The 15,364-nt window shown below is 39.6% G+C and overlaps 2 protein-coding genes across 2 annotated transcripts; both read left to right on the top strand.

The window, feature by feature from the left end:
• The first annotated feature begins 1,474 nt into the window (after positions 1-1,474).
• Positions 1,475-4,488, top strand: sla2a (Src like adaptor 2a). Its single transcript, XM_026307049.2, has 8 exons — positions 1,475-1,715; positions 2,145-2,236; positions 2,334-2,433; positions 2,524-2,610; positions 2,977-3,080; positions 3,190-3,342; positions 3,429-3,558; positions 3,946-4,488. Exons 2-8 carry the CDS (start codon positions 2,167-2,169, stop codon positions 4,067-4,069), a joined length of 768 nt encoding a protein of 255 aa, XP_026162834.1. The 5' UTR covers positions 1,475-1,715; positions 2,145-2,166; the 3' UTR covers positions 4,070-4,488.
• Positions 4,489-5,358: 870 nt separating this feature from the next.
• trpc4apa (transient receptor potential cation channel, subfamily C, member 4 associated protein a) lies at positions 5,359-14,164 on the top strand. The gene is made up of 18 exons (XM_026306293.2): positions 5,359-5,527; positions 7,638-7,766; positions 7,910-8,026; positions 8,187-8,244; positions 8,368-8,423; positions 8,629-8,757; positions 10,014-10,215; positions 10,343-10,528; positions 10,616-10,758; positions 10,868-10,999; positions 11,087-11,145; positions 11,238-11,423; positions 11,515-11,605; positions 11,733-11,873; positions 11,989-12,100; positions 12,396-12,508; positions 12,694-12,900; positions 13,137-14,164. The coding sequence occupies exons 1-18, from the start codon at positions 5,402-5,404 to the stop codon at positions 13,272-13,274; spliced, it is 2,325 nt and encodes a 774-aa protein (XP_026162078.1). The 5' UTR covers positions 5,359-5,401; the 3' UTR covers positions 13,275-14,164.
• The last annotated feature ends 1,200 nt before the right edge of the window (positions 14,165-15,364 follow it).

Below are 15,364 nucleotides of genomic sequence, written 5' to 3'. Positions count from 1 at the left end.
TGTGATTTTATTTGAGTCAAAAGTGCTTGTCTGTGCTTGTACTTCATACTCTTAGTGGAAAAGTGAGGTGAGTGTGGTGAGTAAGTTTCCAACCACATTTGTTCTTATTTCCTCACTCTGAGAAGTGCTGTCACAGATGAGGCAGTCTATATTTAGCGCATTCAAAGAACAACAATAGGCAGATGATGATATAAGATTGACTTCAAAGTGAAGTGATACACAGAGTACATGCTACAGGTTAATCCGTTTATATCACTCATTAAGCATTCTCATCATTGTGTTCTCCAAAAAAATACAGACCTCTCATAATAGTTTAGCAGCATAATGCAATGCCACCAGCCTTGCATGCCATGTTTTCTTTGAGAAAATAGACTTGCTTACTGAGGTCATAATTTGTACTGCAGTATTGGATTTCAGTCCAACCCCTGTGCGCTGAACTTGAACCTTTTTACGATGACACTGTTGTATTTCATTGCCATTCAAATAAGGTTTTACCATGGAAATCTTAGTGGTGATAACAAAGTGATAACAGCTCTAAATTGTATTTGGTAATAATTGAGGTAATAGCTATACGCAGTGTGAATAAGAAATCCTATAGTGTTATGGAATGATTAAACCTTTGATACAGCTTTCTTTCACCCATGCTTACAGGCAGCTCTTACTGATTCAGCACAAATCTAATCTGTCCTGGTAATGATTTAAGTGTTTCCATTGTTGCTTCTAAAGAAACCCATTATGCCTCCTTTAATACTAGAATGAAGTGTCATTAGCATCTGTGAACATAAACATCTCTCAGCAAAGACTGACAGGAGGCAATTCAAATTATACCAAATTATGCTATCACTAATGCACGTAGATAAATATGTACAGCTTAGTGTTGCACAGTTCAAATCAAATAAATGATTGATTTGAAAAGTCGGTTTGAATATTTTAACATCCAAATAATTTATTTGTACAAAATTATTTTTGCAGATTTCTACAATTCTGCTTTGTTTGACAGGCTCTTTGTCAGCACACTGAATCAACATGAAACTGCTGATAAATCAGGACAGGGGTAGGCTGGCAGAGGAACCTTCATCATGCTTCTGCAGATTTTGAGCTCATATCTGATGTTCACTCCAGGGGCCACACTTTATCTTGATTGAAAGTAATAAATGTAATGAATGTTCTGTGCTGACAGGAAAAATGTTTTCCGTCCACCAGACATCATGGTTCTGAAGGCAGATAAACACAATTTTGGCCATTATACGCCTTTGCATACAGACTGTTAGAGTGAAATGATGTCACTACTGTAATTCACCACACTGCACACGGCACACCATGTCAACTCTGCTTACGTAGAAATACAAAATGATTCCATAAACAAGTGATGCACAACAAGCTCCAGCTGAAAGCAGCCTGCATCAGAGAGATCAACACAAGCCAGAATGTCAAGGTCTTGAGCGTCACAGGAAGTTGCAGTAGGGTTGACATACATAAAGACCATGCAGGAAGCCTCCCGTCGAAGATAAACAGCTGCAAAAACAGCAGTCTACATAGGAACGGACCAGAGGGCCTGTTTGATCAGCAGGTTTGAGAGGCAGATAAACATATTTTGTCAAGAATATTTGGAATTTATTGTAATTGCTCTGAAAAGATCTAACTTCCTACCTTTAAAGAAGACAATTTCTGCACAACTTTTTTTTTTTTTTTTTTTACCACCGACACTGAAAGAGGTGAGTGTGTTGCATCACACAAGTGGTAGAAGTCTGTTCAAAGGAAGTTTTCTTTTATTCTTTTTGATTTTTGATGAATGTCCTGGCTTTATCTCCAGAATATGAGCAAACCTATGCTCATCACTTGTGTTAAATGGAATATTGATTATTTTCACTTGTTGCTGCCCGTAAGAAGGAATACATCATGAGAATAAAATCTCTTTTCGTTAAGTTTTTTACACCGTCTTCTGTGCACTAACCAATTCCTTGCAGAGAAGTTGCATGGAAATTTTACACAGGATATCAAAACCTCATGTCGTGGTTAGGCATCTTCCTGTATCATCTAGGTTTTACCGTCAGGCTACAAATGAATGTGCAGTGCTTGGAGTTACCAACACCTCAGCGAACACACCATTTTCTAATTATGCTCCTTATCTAACCCTTTTTCAGCCACAAGAACTATTTTAAAACCATGGGGACTTGCCCTATCAGACATCAATCGAACTTGAGCGTCCTTGAAAATACACCTGACCCGGCATCAGGTAGGTCTAATCCCATCAACGCACATCAACACACAAACTGAAAATAAGACATGGTACTTATTGGTATTTATTATGTTAATTTCCTTTCTCTTTGCAGACCTTCATGAAAGCAGTATTGTTTCCCTCTATAACTACCCGTCCTTTGGCGACACAGGATTGACCATGTACCTTGGGGAACGACTCACCATCATATCAGAGTATGTGATGTAGCTCCTAATGTCTCACCTTCCCATTTGTTTTCAAGTAAGCAGATACAGTTAGTCATGAACACTTATTTGCTCCAACAGCGATGGTGATTTCATGATGGTGAAATCTTCGATCACAGGCCGCGAGAGCTACATTCCCACCAACTACACTGCCAAGGTGACACACGGGTGAGTTAGAGTCGCACAGACATATGTGAAGATGTGTGTCTCAGTACTGTGTGTGCATGAGAAACAGCAGAGGAGTTATAGAGAAGTGAAATAAATGAAAGGTGGGGAGTTCCCTGGTAGGTGGGATAAGTCTGTGTAGGAGAACTTTACCTCAGAGGAGACAGATGTTTGGAACATCTCTTCAGTAGCATGACATCAATCTCTGCCTCCTATAGTTTCACTCCTCCTCCAGTGGGGAGTTTATTCTTATGCTGTTCCAGTGGATTTTCCAAACCCCAAAATAAAAGCAACATATGTTTCCTCTGCATGATAAAGTTCTGTGTTATTGCCCCACTAGTCTAAATGTCTTTGTGACTTCTCTGCCAGGTGGCTGTTCACAGGCATCAGCCGTTACAAAGCAGAGGAGCTGCTAATGCAGCCAAACAACCAGACTGGAGCCTTTTTGATCCGAGAGTCAACGACGAACAGAGGTGACAGAGTTGTTGCTTTATTTCTTGTTTCTAAAAATAAAATACGCCTTCAAATATGCATGTAGCTATTTAGCTTAAGTGTGGACCATGTGTGCTATTCTGTCTTTAGATTGTTACTCCATGTCTGTCCTGAGGCGAACTAACCCTTCATACCTGGACTGTGTGAAGCACTACCGCATCTCTCATCTCCCAAACCGTTGGGTTTATATATCCGCAGGGCTCACCTTCCCCTCCCTGCATGAGCTGGTGGAACACTATTCAGGTTTGTGCAGAGGATCTAACTCGGTTTCCTTGCCTCAGCATACCAAACTCTAAAAGATGGATATTAAAATGTTTTCTCCTTTACAGCGACTCCAGATGGATTATGCTGTCGGCTGACAGTGCCTTGCTTCATCCAGGATTCAGACATCACCAGAGAGGCCAGGCCTGTACCCACAGCTATCAGGAGGCCTACAATGAACTGGAAGGACATTAGCAGGTGTGGAAATCTTTTTTGCTGTGCTTTGACTGATGACTACCACAAGATGTCACTCTACCTCTAAATGTAGAGTACTACATGAACCCTTGGCAGTGTCAGAAAGACAATGATTCAACTCAAGAATAGTTTGTGATTCTGTGTTGAGTAAATGGAGTGAGATGAGATGATACAATAGCAACAGAAAAGACTTCAATTTCACTAGGTGTCTGCTAAGTTTTGAAGTTCCCAGAAATGAGGATTAGACTTCAGTAAAGTTAAGCATTATAACCGATGGATAAATTATTTATTAGATCCATGTTTTTCAATGTGCTGCAAAAAAAAAAAAAAGAACCTGTTATTCAGTTAATTTGGTTTTAAATCATTTTCTTAAATCCTTGTCTCTTCTAGTTCCGTGATCTTCAGGAGGAAGAGAACTGAATCAGACAACTCTTTGGTGAGCGAGGGGCTGAGGGAGGCCATTAGCTCCTACCTCCAAATGACAGAAGGCAATAATCATAACTGGGACACTTGAAGAAAGGCAGTGCATCAGTCTGAAACAATGAAGTCAAGAGAGATGGAGAGCAGTCAAATACTGTCCTGCCTCATCTGCAGTTTGGGCAAGTCATCGGAAGACGTTGTCTGTGTACCCCAGAGCAGTCTTCATGGACAATCCTGGAGTGGCAGGAGGGCTGAAACACTACAGTGCTTGGAGCTGTGACATAATGTGTGTCAGCAACACACTTTTTGTGTCCAATGAGGCATGCAGTGGAGGTGTGAGCTGACAATGAATGTAAAATCATCATTTATTTTAAAAAGTTGAATGTATCTCTTAATTTAACACCCATTTAATGTACTTTTACATTTAATATTATACTTTCATTATATTATCATTGTTTTATGGTTATGTGGTTATATTATTGGAATCCAATAAAATATGGTAACTGGGCTATGTGATACCTGACCACCTCAACACAAGAGATTCAGATTTGTACATTCATGTCCATATATGTACATATATATGATTATGTGTGTATGTACATATGCATGTAATGTATGTGTATGTATGTATGTGTGTATGTATGTATATATATATGTAGTTACGTATGTATGTAACGTATGTATGTATATATGAATGTATGTATGTGTGTTTGTATGTATATATGTAGTTACGTATGTATGTAACGTATGTATGTATATATGAATGTATGTATGTAATGTATGTATGTGTGTATGTATGTATATATGTAGTTATGTATGTAATGTATGTATGTGTGTATGTATGTATATATGTAGTTACGTATGTATGTAACGTATGTATGCATATATGAATGTATGTATGTATATATGTAGTTACGTATGTATGTAATGTATGTATGTATATATGAATGTATGTACGTAATGTATGTATGTGTGTATATATGTATATATGTAGTTATGTATGTAATGTATGTATGTGTGTATGTATGTAATGTATGTATGTATATATGAATGAATGAATGAATGAATGCATGTAATGTATGTATGTATGTACATATGTAGTTACATATGTATGTAACATATGTATGTATATATGAATGTATGTATGTAATGTATGTATGTGTGTATGTATGTATATATGTAGTTACGTATGTATGTTATGTATGTATGTATGTATATATGAATGAATGAATGAATGAATGCATGTAATGTATGTATGTATGTACATATGTAGTTACGTATGTATGTATGTATATATGTAGATGCTACTGGACTCCAGCAGGGTGCAGCCCACTTCTCTTCCAGCAGATGTCGCTTCATTGCCATCAATAATTAATCAGGGCCTTCCACTTCCTGCGTGAACAGTTCAGTTCAGGAAGAAGAAATAATGGCGACGCTTCTGGGGTTCGAGTCCCCTTGTATTGGAGGAAAACGAAGAAATTGCAACAGAAATATTGTCACAAAGTTTACGGTCGGTAAAATAACTGGCCAGGGGTTCAGTCGAGGGACACAGGTAAGGGAGACGATGCATGCAGCGGTAGTAATGACATTCCAAAGTTGGTCGACTGAGACCAGGGACTTGCGCTTTCAGTGTAGCCGGATAGTGAGGACGTTGTCCCGCAGACCTGACTAGGGATAGAGTTGTCCCTGTCGGCGATTAGCCACGACATTAAGGGGCGCACTTTAAAACGCAAACACTAAACTCTGCCGCAGTTGGATTGCGGATAATATTTGCTCGCTGACAAGTCAGAGAACAGCAGCATTAGACGAAGTCAACACACCAGGCTCGGCTCTAGTGAGTCTTTGTTGTTAGCTCCGTGTTAGCTTAGCAATAAAGGCCGTGGTGTCCACGATATGAAAACGCTTTGAGCTGAACGTTTGACGAGGTGGTGTTGTCAGAGATCATAGACAGGCCGTGGTTTGGTTTGGGAAACCACCCAAATCACCGAACCGACGGCTGTAGCCTTTGGTAATGTTAGAAAACGGACTAACGTTAGCTAGCATTAGCTAATGTTAGCTAACGTTAGCTAAGCCAGCTGAGCAGCTCAGGTGATTACGTAACGCCACACTAACCACAATAACTATCGTTTCCATAAATGGATGCGCCACAACAGCTTTCTGGGTAAGTTAGTGTTGGCATGTTTATTTTTTTTTACACACAAGCATACATCTTGACGTTATTTGTAACTTTGGAGAGCCTATTTGTTATAATAATCTACTTTACGTCAACTGTTTTGATTCCGCCCAGGCGTCGTACCTGTCCTGACATTACGACACATTTAGCCGCCGCACATCTGCTCCGCTTTCTTTACTATCGAAACCCAGTAGGTTCAAACCAAATAAAGCAATGTTCCCGTGTACTTATTATAACTTACCTTTTGAAATATCAGTGGATTCATTTTACCCTCTTTATTGGCTTGCACTTTAATGTAACATAAGCTAAGCTAGTTGGTTATGTTTAAAGTCATTTTTCATTATGAAGCAGACCTTTTAACAACAATTTTGTAATGCTTTGTGACTCTAGTAACTCAGAAAATGGCCACTTCGACCACTTCTTTCACCTTGTTAAAATAAAAATAAATATGCTGGTTTTGAAAAAATATCAACACTGTAATTGGAGGTTTTTTCTGCCTTTTTGGTGCTCTTTGCAACACCGTTTCTAATTTCAGAGGTTACACAGACATCTCCCATAAACTGGATTAATAGTTAAACAAATATGAATGATTACAGGTGCCTGTTTTACTGTCAGAGCTGCAGTATTATGTTAATTTTAAATCATTATCATTTTATTATTCAAAATGATTTGATTAGCATCTGAATGAGAATAGGCAGTGTGGGCTTCTTGTTTTAGTCAGACTGGTTTTCATGGCTTTTAAAGATACTTGAGCAGTCAGAGCCAGTTGGACAACAACAGTAACAAGGGAGTTGTGATTGTTATATTAATCACCAGAATAGACCCAATAACCCAAATTTACAAATTTTTTCTTCCTTTCAGAAATATAAAATTATGTGCTGTATGTAAAATGCGTTGCTGCTCAAGAGTTAGATCTATACCTGCTTACTCTGATATTGAGTCACAGGGATCTGCAGGAGCCTGTTATGATTTTTCCGAAAAACTTAATTCAGAATATGCCACGACACAAATGAGAAAACCAATGCAATTTCAAGATTTTGCTGCCCCTTATGGCCTTCCATTGTGATACAGTTACAGTTGTGAGCCTAGACGCTCTTGTCATAAGTTGCTGATGTTGCTTTTAGTTTCTGTGCTCTTTGTTACAGAAGTAATGCTGGTCTTGTTAAAAGAAAGACTTAACCTTTGTATTCTGATGCCTTTAATATTGTCTGAGAGGGAAGAATGAGGTTTTCATATGCAGTATGTGTTTCATAATATTTGTATAGATTACATATGCATTATGTTTTATGGATTTTTTTTTTTTTTTTTTTTTTTTTTGCTGTAATTCACACTGCACTTTCCTCTGTATAAAATGTCAAAGAAAAGTTTTAATTACTCTCAAGCCTGCAGCCTGATATCCAGCAGTACAAGCAACAATAGCAGCAATAGACCTTTCTAAAGCTCCACTGCTAATAAGCATACATTTTGACTGTGTGCCTCTCTGTCATAGCTCCCGGTAGGCTTGCTCCAGGAGAGAGATAAACGTGCCAAGTGGAATGGCATCCCTATTCTGCTGCAGAAGCTCTATGAGAGCAGCCATCCCAACAGTGACCTCTCCTATGCCCACACCTTTCTTAAGGTAGTCAACACAGCACTAGTCCATCCACTGATAACACTGTGGATTACTGCTGACTGAATGACTGCATTTAGCCACTTGTTTGTGAATGATTTGCTCTGGAGACTTGGTGATGTAAATTACATGTGAACAATGGTTTATGTCAGGTATTATCATCCCACCTCTCCATGGAGGCCATGTCTTTTGTCACGGAGGACAGAAAAACTGCTCAGGAATCCACCTTCCCCAACACATACACCTTTGACCTCTTTGGTGGTGTCGATGTAAGTTTGACATTCCTAACGCCTGTAGTATTGTTATTAACAATGAGAAATCAAAGCTTGTTACCTCTGGTGAATGAGTTGTCACAAATAGTAGAGCTCATAGTGAGACATGCTAGAAATAAAAACAGTATATTATGCTCATTGTCCTGTTTCCCTGAAGCTGCTTGTGGAGATCTTGATGAGACCCACACTAACTATGCAGAAGAAAAAACCCAAAAGTAAGTAGGACTAATATCACATGTGTACATGTGCTTTCATTGGAAAGTGAACATGTTTTTATATGAAGGTATTTGATTTGATTTGTGACAGTCTGACTTATGTTTGTATTTCTTCTTCAACAGTGAATGATGACTTGGTCAAGGACTGCCTTAGTGTTCTCTACAACTGTTGTATATGTGTAAGTATCCTGTTACATATTGCACATACCAGAGAAATGTCAGGGGTGCCCTGTACCTTGCTTCAACTTAGCACATGTCTATAACTAGAGTTATTTTCCTCATAGTTGGTTTGTGCTCTTATAATTTCTAAAAGCAGGAACGTTTCTACAGACAGGAACAGGCAGGAATCAATTAACATGCCAATTTTCTTTTGTTGATTCTTAGACGGAGGGGGTTACAAAGAGCCTGGCAGCAAGGGATGACTTTGTTCTGTTTCTTTTCACCCTGATGACAAACAAGAAGACCTTCCTACAGACTGCAACCCTAATTGAAGATATTCTTGGAGTCAAAAAGGTCAGGGTTATACTTGGATTAAATTCTCAGCATGAGCATTAAACATCTTTTATGGCCCTGCTGACTCCAGAATTAAAAGCCCTTTGAAGTCACTTTAAGCGCTGACTTTTACGAGGCCAGTGATCTTACTACTCTTCTGTCTCTCTTTTTTTAAAAATAAGTTTTATTTATTTTTTTTGTTATAATATTAGCCATTTCATTTTTTGGTCTGCAAATGAATTTAAGTTGTTGGATTTGTTGTCCATGTACAGATGTCTAAAGCCACATCCAAGTGTACAGTGAACAGAGCTGCTTACCCAGCATCACACATGTGCTATAATGTTAGACACATGTTGTGTTCACCATGAGCTCCTTTTGTAAATAATGATTTTAAAGCTTGGTGCCACTGTTTTTGATTAACTCTGTATTATGAATAAGTTATGGGGACATTTTGCATGCTCCATCTTACTTGCTTCTCTGTATGTTCTCTTGAACCCTGGCAGAAATGTATTTAATATAATAATATAATTAATAATATATAAGGAATAATAATATATTTTCTAAATGTTTTAGTCATGCTGCTCCACTGGGTGTTTGATGCCTCCTTGTGGAGACTTTGGAAATTGTAATCTAGTCAGAGAAATATAACTCTGCTGTAAGGCCTCTTATATTCTTATCAGGCTTGTAGCAGCACAAAGCACAGTAAAAGCTTTTCTTCTCAGTCTTGTATAGAAAAAAGTATGATTTGTATGTTAACCCCTCCTTTTGGGAAGAATTGGTAGAAATGCAAAATCAGTAACAAAGAAAGATATTTCTTGTTTTCAAAAAACATTTCTGCATCCGTGGAGATGCAAAAATTCTGTTTTGTGACCATTTTTAACTACAGTGTTAGAATTACAATGCCTTAGTTTTCCACTGTGTGTATTCAAACTCTCAGAGCAGCAGATGGATGCACAGGTATAGCTTGGATGGATTATTTAGTGTACCTTAGGAAGCAATCTTGAGACAATGTTTTTGGCTCAGGTCACTATTTCATATCATTATTTCAGATCAAAATATATGAAAACATCTCATCAGGAAATTAACTACTGCTGCAAGCACTGATGGAGAAAACAAACAGGATGCCATTGCCCTGTTATATATTCATTTACTGATCTACTGAAAGAAGTAAAGAAAAGCGACTATAATTTTAGCAAAGTAGAAAAACAAAACTTAATTTTACGTGTCTTTCTCTTTTATTTCACTTTGGTAACAGGTCATGTATTTGCATTTTTCAGGAGATGATCCAGTTAGAGGGCATCCCCAACTTGTCTAGTCTGGTCCAGAGCTTTGACCAGCAACAACTGGCCAATTTCTGCCGCATCCTGTCTGTCACCATCTCAGAACCTGATGTGGGAAACGATGACAAGCACACCCTGCTAGCTAAAAATGCTCAGCAGAAACGCAATGCTAGCCCTTCACGGGCCGAAGTCAACCAGGGTAAGTTATCTACAAGGTACAAACATGATACACTGTATAATCAACAGAGTAAGTAGACTAAACCTTCTGGGGCATTGCAGAAGAGTGGATGAGTAAACTGTGTTAATCAATCATTGTTTTGCAACAGTAACCCTGCTGAACATCCCTGGCTTCATTGAGCGGCTGTGTAAGCTGGCCACTAGAAAGGTGTCTGAGGCCACAGGAGCTAACTTCCTGCAGGAGCTGGAGGACTGGTACACATGGCTGGACAATGCTCTGGTGCTCGACGCCCTCATGCAGATGGCTACAGAGGAGGCTGAACAAAGCAGTCCAGGTGAGACAGCAGTTGCATATGCTTCTAGTTTCTCTTTTCTCTGAACTTCTATATAGATTTTTTTTTCCCTTTTTTTTCCATCCTCAGAGTCATCAGATGAGAGTTCCTTGGCCACCAGCCCCCTGAGACACCGCCTGCCCCAGTCCATGAAGATTGTCCATGAGATCATGTATAAGGTGGAAGTGCTCTATGTGCTATGTGTCCTTCTCATGGGAAGACAAAGAAACCAGGTACTTAACAGTATATCTCTTCTCACATTGAGATTAAAGCTAGAGGTTTGACTCTAAAGCAGAATTTAACATAATATTTCACTGATCACTGAGCTGTGTGTCCACTCAGGTACACAAAATGTTAGCTGAGTTCCGCCTCATCCCGGGGCTCAATAACCTCTTTGACAAGCTGATCTGGAGGAAGTACACCGCTTCAAATCATGTGGTGCATGGCCAGAATGAGAACTGCGACTGTAGCCCAGTATGAGCATTGAACACAGCACACTATTTAGAAATGAAATGTTTTTGGGTTTAACATAACCAGTATCACACTATTCTCACCATGCAGGAAATATCCTTCAAAATCCAGTTCTTGCGGCTGCTTCAGAGTTTCAGTGATCATCATGAGTAAGTAATCCTCAACTGAATTAATCTGAATCTAACCTTTCCTTTTAAGTTATGTTTGTTTTATTTTTTTGAACATGGTGCCTGTCTTGCAGGAATAAGTATCTACTGCTAAATAGCCAGGAGCTGAATGAACTCAGTGCCATATCCATGAAGGCTAACATCCCTGAGGTGGAAGCTCTAGTCAACACAGACAGAAGTCTGGTGTGTGATGGGAAGAAAGGTCTCCTCACACGCCTTCTCACTGTCATGAAGAGGGAGCCTCCAGACTCATCCTTCAGGTCAGCATAGCACAGGCCTGAGATCAAAATGAAGGAGGTAAGGATGTTGATATCTTATTTTTGTTTGCTGACAACTGCTCCTGTTATGTAGATTCTGGCAGGCAAGGGCAGTGGAAAGTTTTCTCAGAGGAGCCACTTCTTATGCAGACCAAATGTTCCTGCTGAAGAGAGGACTACTAGAGGTAAAACTACAGCACTGATTGTTTTTCCAATAGGCAATGTAAACAACCTACATTTTACAGATCTCTCCTTGATTTTTGACTTCTCTTAATTGAATGGGTGTTCACTTATTTTCCCATCCTCGCACAGCACATCCTGTTCTGCATCATAGATAGCGGCTGTACATCAAGAGACGTCCTACAGAGCTACTTTGATCTGCTAGGAGAGCTCATGAAGTTCAACATTGATGCCTTTAAAAGATTCAATAAATATGTTAACACTCCAGAGAAGGTATAAGTGTGCACCTTATATGCCTTATACATGCTGTCCTAACAAAAATATATATACACTTGTGTGTTGTATGAAGCTGAGTGTCTAATGCCACAGATTCATTTCTCCTCTGTAGTTTCAGACCTTTCTGACCCAGATCAACAGCTCTCTGGTGGACTCTAACATGCTTGTGCGCTGCATTGTCCTTTCATTGGACCGCTTTGAGAGCCAGACTGAAGATGTTAAAGGTAATGATTTCCTGCTTTGGATTAAGGTTTGATTTATGGCTAGATTTAGATGTTGTTTCATACACACTTTGCCAAATGGTTGCTGGTGTTTGACAATGTAGAGTAACGTAAACACAGTCAAGCCAAGAGCCGACCGTATAAATAAATACTGTCCATTATCATGCACGTCTACACTGGAACAAATGCCCCAAAAATAGAAACAGTTCTACTTTCTGTTTCAAGCTTTAAAAGTTCTGTTACCGTAAGTGGTTTTTTAGCAGTGGCTTCAGTGTTGTGCTGTTTTTCTCCTCTCCAGTGGTAGAAGTACTTTCTGAGTGCTGCCTGCTGTCCTACATGGCCAGGGTTGAGAACAGGCTGTCCTTCCTCTTTCGACTCATCAACATCATCAACGTACAGACTCTTACACAGGTCTCGTTTCATTTTTGCTTTGACATGAGTTTTGAGAAACTCAAACAGTTAGTTTCACTACAAAAAATGAAATGCCATTTTACTGTAACCTAGTAATGTGAACTACAGTTAGAAGTTTAATTGAATTTAAGTTTTTTTTGTTGTTTTTTTTTTTTTGTAACCATGCCATCCCCTGTTCCCTGCAGGAGAACGTAAGCTGTTTAAACACCAGTTTAGTGATACTGATGCTGGCCAGAAGAAAGGCTAAACTGCCCTTCTACCTCAACGCCCTGCGGGAGAAGGAATATGCTGAGAAGTACCCAGGCTGCCTGCTCAACAACTTCCACAACCTACTGCGCTTTTGGCAGCGCCACTACCTCAACAAAGACAAAGACAGCACCTGTCTGGAGAATGTGGGTAGCTCTCACTCCTGCACACAGTTGGTTTGGTTGTTCTGTGTGAAGAATCTTTTAGTGGAGAAGGGCCTTGGGTTTTTGCTACACCTTCATGACGGTGTAGTGATGCATGCATACATTACAAATCAGTGCTGAAGAACATGCAGTGCATGTAAATGAGTTAAGTAACATAATTAGTGATTGATACAGTGAATTTGTGTTAAAGTTTATTCCTGTTGGGCTTCCCTCCTCAGAGCTCCTGTATCCCCTTCAGCTACTGGAAGGAGACAGTGTCAGTGCTGCTCGGCTCAGACAGGACTTCTCTGTGTGCCATAGCGAGCTACATTGATGAGCCCTTCATGGATGTGGACAGAGACCTGCTGGAAGACTGACCTTCAGCATGTGCACTCAGTGTGCTGGGGTTGGGACAGGGCGGAGGGTCACAGGGAGCATGGACACCTGAAGCTGGTGACTCTGCTGAGCTGAGCCATCCAGGCGCTTTGAGACTGTATCCTGGATGCAAAGATTCAGCTGTTTGCTGTCTGTACCTTTGCATGGAGGCCATCCTCACAGATGTGAGGGGACATCAATTGCCCAGCCGTTGTCTTAAATTATTCCTCCTCTTCAAAGGACACCTGTATGCCCACCCCTTATCACTTATGTCATATAATAGACAACTAAGGGACCTTGGGAAATGACACCTGCATTGTTTGCTTTAGGTGATATTCAAAGAGAGCCTTTTATATAACCTATACAAATTCTATGAAAAAATATGTATGATTCAGCAAATTATATAGAAAAAAAAGATACTTTTCGTGTGGACTTGGTTTACACTGTCAGCCAGATGTGCAGGTCAGTTTGTGTGTCACAGACTGCTAGGAGTCAGGAGCCTCGCTTTCTCACTACCTACACACACTCTGTTGACTCCATGCTGCCCCACTGCCCGACCTGTGGGGGAGACTGGTGATATCAGAGTTTTTGCAGGGGTTTTCTCATTGAACAGCATTTTCATTTAACCTGTCTGTGGGTCTGTTTCATTTGATGGCTGTTGTTGATTGGTGCTTTCTGGCTCTACTTGGCACATTTAGGTAGCTTGTGAGCCGGCTGACATGTTTCACTAATCACACAGGACTCCTCTTACCTTAAACCATCCCCTCTGTTTGGGCTTCAGAATTTTCACCCAGGGGCTCGGTTTCTTTTCCGGGTTATTTTTGATTTATTTTTGTCTTGTTGGAAACAGCTTTTAGCTCTGGATAAACTGTAGAATAAAACATTGCACAGATAAAATTGTTTTTACTGTTTATTATATTTTAACACATTTGTTGATTAAAAACATCTTCATTTTGTACCAAAATTTGTATTAGTGTTGTCATGAGAGATGTTTCGGGAAGAGAATAAACTATGCAGGCGCTAGTTTTAAAATATCACTTTTCATTGTTCCACGCAACAAAAAGTTTGTTGTAGTGAGTTAGCCTTCAGCACAACATCGCCACTACTTCCTGTAGTGTTTCATGTCTCAGACTGAAAGCTGAGGATGACAATCTTTGTATCTAACAGATGTCTTTGCATGGTCCCGCTTGACTTTTGGTTTGGATTGAGATGAAGCAGCGAGCACAGCTGTGGCCTGAATGTGTGGCTGTTTTGTGAACATTGTAGATGCACAGCTGAGCAGATACTTGGTGTCTCAAATTAAACAGACTGAACCTGACACAAATGGATGAGCTACCTCATACTTTATCCTGACACCCTAAAGATCAAACTTCTGACAAGTGTACAGATTTACTCCCGGCATGTCATAATACATATTCATGTGAATGTATAAGGGCGTTTATACAGTTGGGCCCTCATGCCATGAGTTGCTAGTGCTATGCTGCCTTGGGATGCAAATACACACATCCTTTTTACTTGTGAAGCCTTTCATTTGCTTAATACCTAATTAGCCAGAAATGTTTTATTTTCAAACTTCCATTCAGCATGTCTTAAATCTGTCAATGGCTGTGCACATACTTTTAAATTTGTTTATCTGTTGTGCTTTGCATTGAAAGTTAATCAAGTACACTTAAATGCTTCTCAAGTCTCTTTGCTGGATGCCCAGGATAACTGCTGTTTTCTTGATAACGTGATTTCACAACATGTTATCTGCTGCAGTAGTGTTACATGTTGAATGTCTGAGATCATTAATCTGAATCCCTATTAACACTCCAGCCATCCACAGTCGAAGTCGGCGAAGCTGTTGCTATCAAAATATGAATGTTGTCAGTGCTCTTTTGGAGCAACTATTTAAACCATCCCTTGACTTCTGATGCTCTGTGGTCTAATTTCTGAGAGTGATCCTAATATAGGATGCACAAGAGAACTGATTAACAGTCATGTTGTATATGGTGTGATGCTCTTGGTAGGCCTTAGATGACATTCATTCATTAGTTTGTATAGAAAATGTTGAAGTGTTATCCTTCTGGCCAAGAACATGCTGCATAGTGTT

The sequence above is a fragment of the Mastacembelus armatus genome, chromosome 5, assembly GCF_900324485.2.
Source record: "Mastacembelus armatus chromosome 5, fMasArm1.2, whole genome shotgun sequence".
Lineage (NCBI taxonomy): Eukaryota > Metazoa > Chordata > Actinopteri > Synbranchiformes > Mastacembelidae > Mastacembelus > Mastacembelus armatus.
This window is presented reverse-complemented; position numbering and strand designations above follow the sequence as displayed.

Excerpts from the sequence above, each read along its gene's own strand:
- sla2a (XM_026307049.2), top strand. The coding sequence starts at position 2,167 with ATGGGGACTTGCCCTATCAGACATCAATCGAACTTGAGCGTCCTTGAA. Across the intron at positions 2,611-2,976 it reads ACTGCCAAGGTGACACACGG|GTGGCTGTTCACAGGCATCA; the intron begins GTGAGTTAGAGT and ends CTTCTCTGCCAG. Across the intron at positions 3,559-3,945 it reads AACTGGAAGGACATTAGCAG|TTCCGTGATCTTCAGGAGGA; the intron begins GTGTGGAAATCT and ends TGTCTCTTCTAG.
- trpc4apa (XM_026306293.2), top strand. The coding sequence starts at position 5,402 with ATGGCGACGCTTCTGGGGTTCGAGTCCCCTTGTATTGGAGGAAAACGA. Across the intron at positions 12,101-12,395 it reads CCAGACTGAAGATGTTAAAG|TGGTAGAAGTACTTTCTGAG; the intron begins GTAATGATTTCC and ends TCTCCTCTCCAG. Across the intron at positions 12,901-13,136 it reads ACAGCACCTGTCTGGAGAAT|AGCTCCTGTATCCCCTTCAG; the intron begins GTGGGTAGCTCT and ends TTCCCTCCTCAG.